At 42.9% G+C, this 2,948-nt stretch overlaps 1 protein-coding gene across 1 annotated transcript; it reads left to right on the top strand.

Annotated features, from left to right (window-relative positions):
• The first annotated feature begins 548 nt into the window (after positions 1-548).
• LOC122038135 (endochitinase-like) lies at positions 549-1,973 on the top strand. The gene is made up of 3 exons (XM_042597744.1): positions 549-1,033; positions 1,179-1,320; positions 1,420-1,973. Exons 1-3 carry the CDS (start codon positions 571-573, stop codon positions 1,823-1,825), a joined length of 1,011 nt encoding a protein of 336 aa, XP_042453678.1. The 5' UTR covers positions 549-570; the 3' UTR covers positions 1,826-1,973.
• Positions 1,974-2,948: the final 975 nt, after the last annotated feature.

Genomic DNA, 2,948 nt, shown 5'->3' with positions numbered 1-2,948 from the left:
TAAAATTAATTTAAAATTAAAATGAATGTTTTTTAATATATAAATAATATAAAAATATAAAAAAATTAGGACCGCAACCAATTTAGGATACTAGGCTGGGCATATAACTTATGTTGAGCTGGCAGCTACTGCGACCTGTTATGCCTCTGTGCTTTGTCTCACGTTTTTGTCATGAGTTACATACACCAATTATTGAATTCCTTTCTTTATATTTTGGTTAAAATACAGTGTTGATTCTTAATTCCGCTAGAAGCAGTTTTGGTCGGAAGCTCATTCTCTCTGCTCAATTATTTCTCTCTATTGATTCACCGCGTCCCCAACGCCCAATGGCAGCGAATCAAGCGACTGACACTACGGCCGTGGACCCATCCTACTCAGCAAGTAATTATTGCATCCTAATTCGGCTAGAATTTGAGGTGTGTTAAGCATGCTTGAAAGCAACTTATGATCATGCTGCTTGATCTCATCCTTATTTCAATCGAAATTACTGCAGTAGAATTAAGCCGACGGTAACGCATTTCTCTCTATTTAAGCACTACCTCCGTCCCATTTATTTCCATCATCCAAACCATGACGACCAGTAGGTTCTTAGCCATCGTCTGCACCGTGGCCGTGCTGCTGCTCGGTGCCTCCGGCGAGCAATGCGGGGTGCAGAACGACGGTGCTCTGTGCCCTAACGGTCTCTGCTGCAGCGAGTACGGCTGGTGCGGCAACACGGCGGCTTACTGCTGCAATGGTTGCCAGAGCCAATGTAAATGCCCCTCTCCTCCACCTCCATCGCCCTCCCCTCCACCTCCAACGCCCACCCCTCCATCTCCGGGCGGCGGCGTGGCAGACATCATCAGTGCCTCCCTGTTCGAAGAAATGCTGAAGTATAGAAACAACAATGACTGCCCTGCAAAGGGTTTCTTCACATACAACGCCTTCATATCCGCCGCCAACTCCTTCGCCGGATTCGGGACGACCGGTGACATAGAGACCCGGAAGCAGGAGATTGCTGCCTTCCTGGGTCAGACTTCTCAAGAGACTACTGGTACGATGCCAAGCATAACTATTGGTTACAATGAAAAAAAAACAAAATTTTGTTCAATTTCTTATAATTTTATATCTAATTATTTATTATTTTGTGATTGTTTTTACTACTATTAATATCGTACTCCGTTTTGATGGGCTTTCAGGTTGGTGGGCAGGCCAGCCATATGCCTGGGGTTACTGCTACAAAGAAGAAAATTCCGCTTCTGATTACTGCGTCCCCAACGCTCAATGGCCGTGCGTCGAGGGACAAAGTTACCACGGCCGTGGCCCGATACAACTCAGCTAGTAATTTTCCCCCTCCTTATTTTTATAATTTTCAAATAGCACACTCATACTTTTGGAATATAAATAAATAAACCGTAATTAACGGTCTCCTTTGAGCAGCAATTACAATTATGGCCCTGCCGGGGAAGCTCTAGGGTTGGACCTCCTCAGCAACGCAGACTTGGTCGCTAATGACGCATTGGTCTCCTTTAAAACGGCCATTTGGTTCTGGATGACCCCGCAGTATGATAAACCCTCGGCACATAATGTGATAATTAAGAACTGGAAACCGTCCGATAACGATCTCCAGGCTGGAAGACTTCCCGGATACGGTGTCATCACCAATATCATTAATGGAGGTATTGAGTGTGGACGTGGTTTCAATCAAGCGGTTTTCAACCGGATTGGATACTATAAGAGATACTGCGACTTACTCGAGGTGGGTTACGGCGATAATCTAGACTGCTATAATCAGAAACCTTTTGGTGTTAGCCACGCGGAGTTTCAACAACTGCAGACCTTTTAAAACTAGATCGCCAGATAATGGCGATAGATATATATCGCAATGAATAAATCTGTGGCTCTGATGTATGTCGTGGTTATTATGCTAGTAGCTATGTTGTAATAAATGTTGATGAATAAATTTGGTAATGTGAGAATATTAAATAATTAAACTGGGGACGGTAAGGATTTCATTAAATTTGAGTTGATGAGTATACTTTATGCGTGCGTCATAGCAAAACGGATATATATATATTCTCTTCTAATCTCGAAGCAAAATTCATCTTACAGTCTTTTTAAATCGAAGAGCAACTCCCTAAAAAGTCTTTTAAATTGTGGAGTGTTCCTTGCCTAATAGGCCCAACTTGCACGCCTTCATCGTCAGCAATGCCTCCCACCTCGCCGTCCTCTTTCGCATCCTTTTTAACTCAACCACGCATGTGTGCATACCCATCTTCATCCACTCAACCACCATCTCTGGCCTTGCAACCCTATCCTATATTCTCTCCCACCCCTCCGCCCACCTGTCTGTCCCGTCGAACATCGTAGGTTGTCATTGTGCCACTTCGTCCAGCTCTGCCCTTCGTGGAGTCGCGTCATCACCTCCTCAGCGCACTGCTCTGTGCATGCCGCTTACCGTGCAGAAGGGGGCGTGCACCTCCTCTCACGCCATGTTCGCCATCGTCAGCTACGCCAGAAATGTCGAGAATGAGTTGAGCTGAACTGCTGAAGGTATCCGACAACGTTACCTTTCTTTTTGTTTTTCTCAACTGCAATTAAAGTCACATATTTCTCCTTATGGCTTGTATTACCATGTTCATCGTTCTAATTTATAAAATAATTTATTTAATTTAACAATTGATAAATTCCTTGAAACAATTAATTTAATAATTGAGTACCGTGGTGCATGTTGTTTGCAGATGATATTATTTTGGTAGATGAGACATGTGAAGGAGTAAATACTAAGCTGAAATCTTGGAGGGAAACACTAGAAGGGAAAGGTTTTAAGCTTAGTAGATTAAAGACAGAATATATGGAATTTAAGTTTAGCAATATTAGAAGTAATGAAACAATTGTTAAGATAGGAGAGGACGAGTTGCCTGGAACCGAGCGATTTAAATATTTAGGATCATTTTTACAAAATGATC

The sequence above is a fragment of the Zingiber officinale genome, chromosome 1A (genome assembly GCF_018446385.1).
Source record: "Zingiber officinale cultivar Zhangliang chromosome 1A, Zo_v1.1, whole genome shotgun sequence".
Taxonomy (NCBI): domain Eukaryota; kingdom Viridiplantae; phylum Streptophyta; class Magnoliopsida; order Zingiberales; family Zingiberaceae; genus Zingiber; species Zingiber officinale.
The sequence above is the reverse complement of the archived record's forward strand: the minus strand, read 5'-3'. Positions and strand labels throughout refer to the sequence as shown.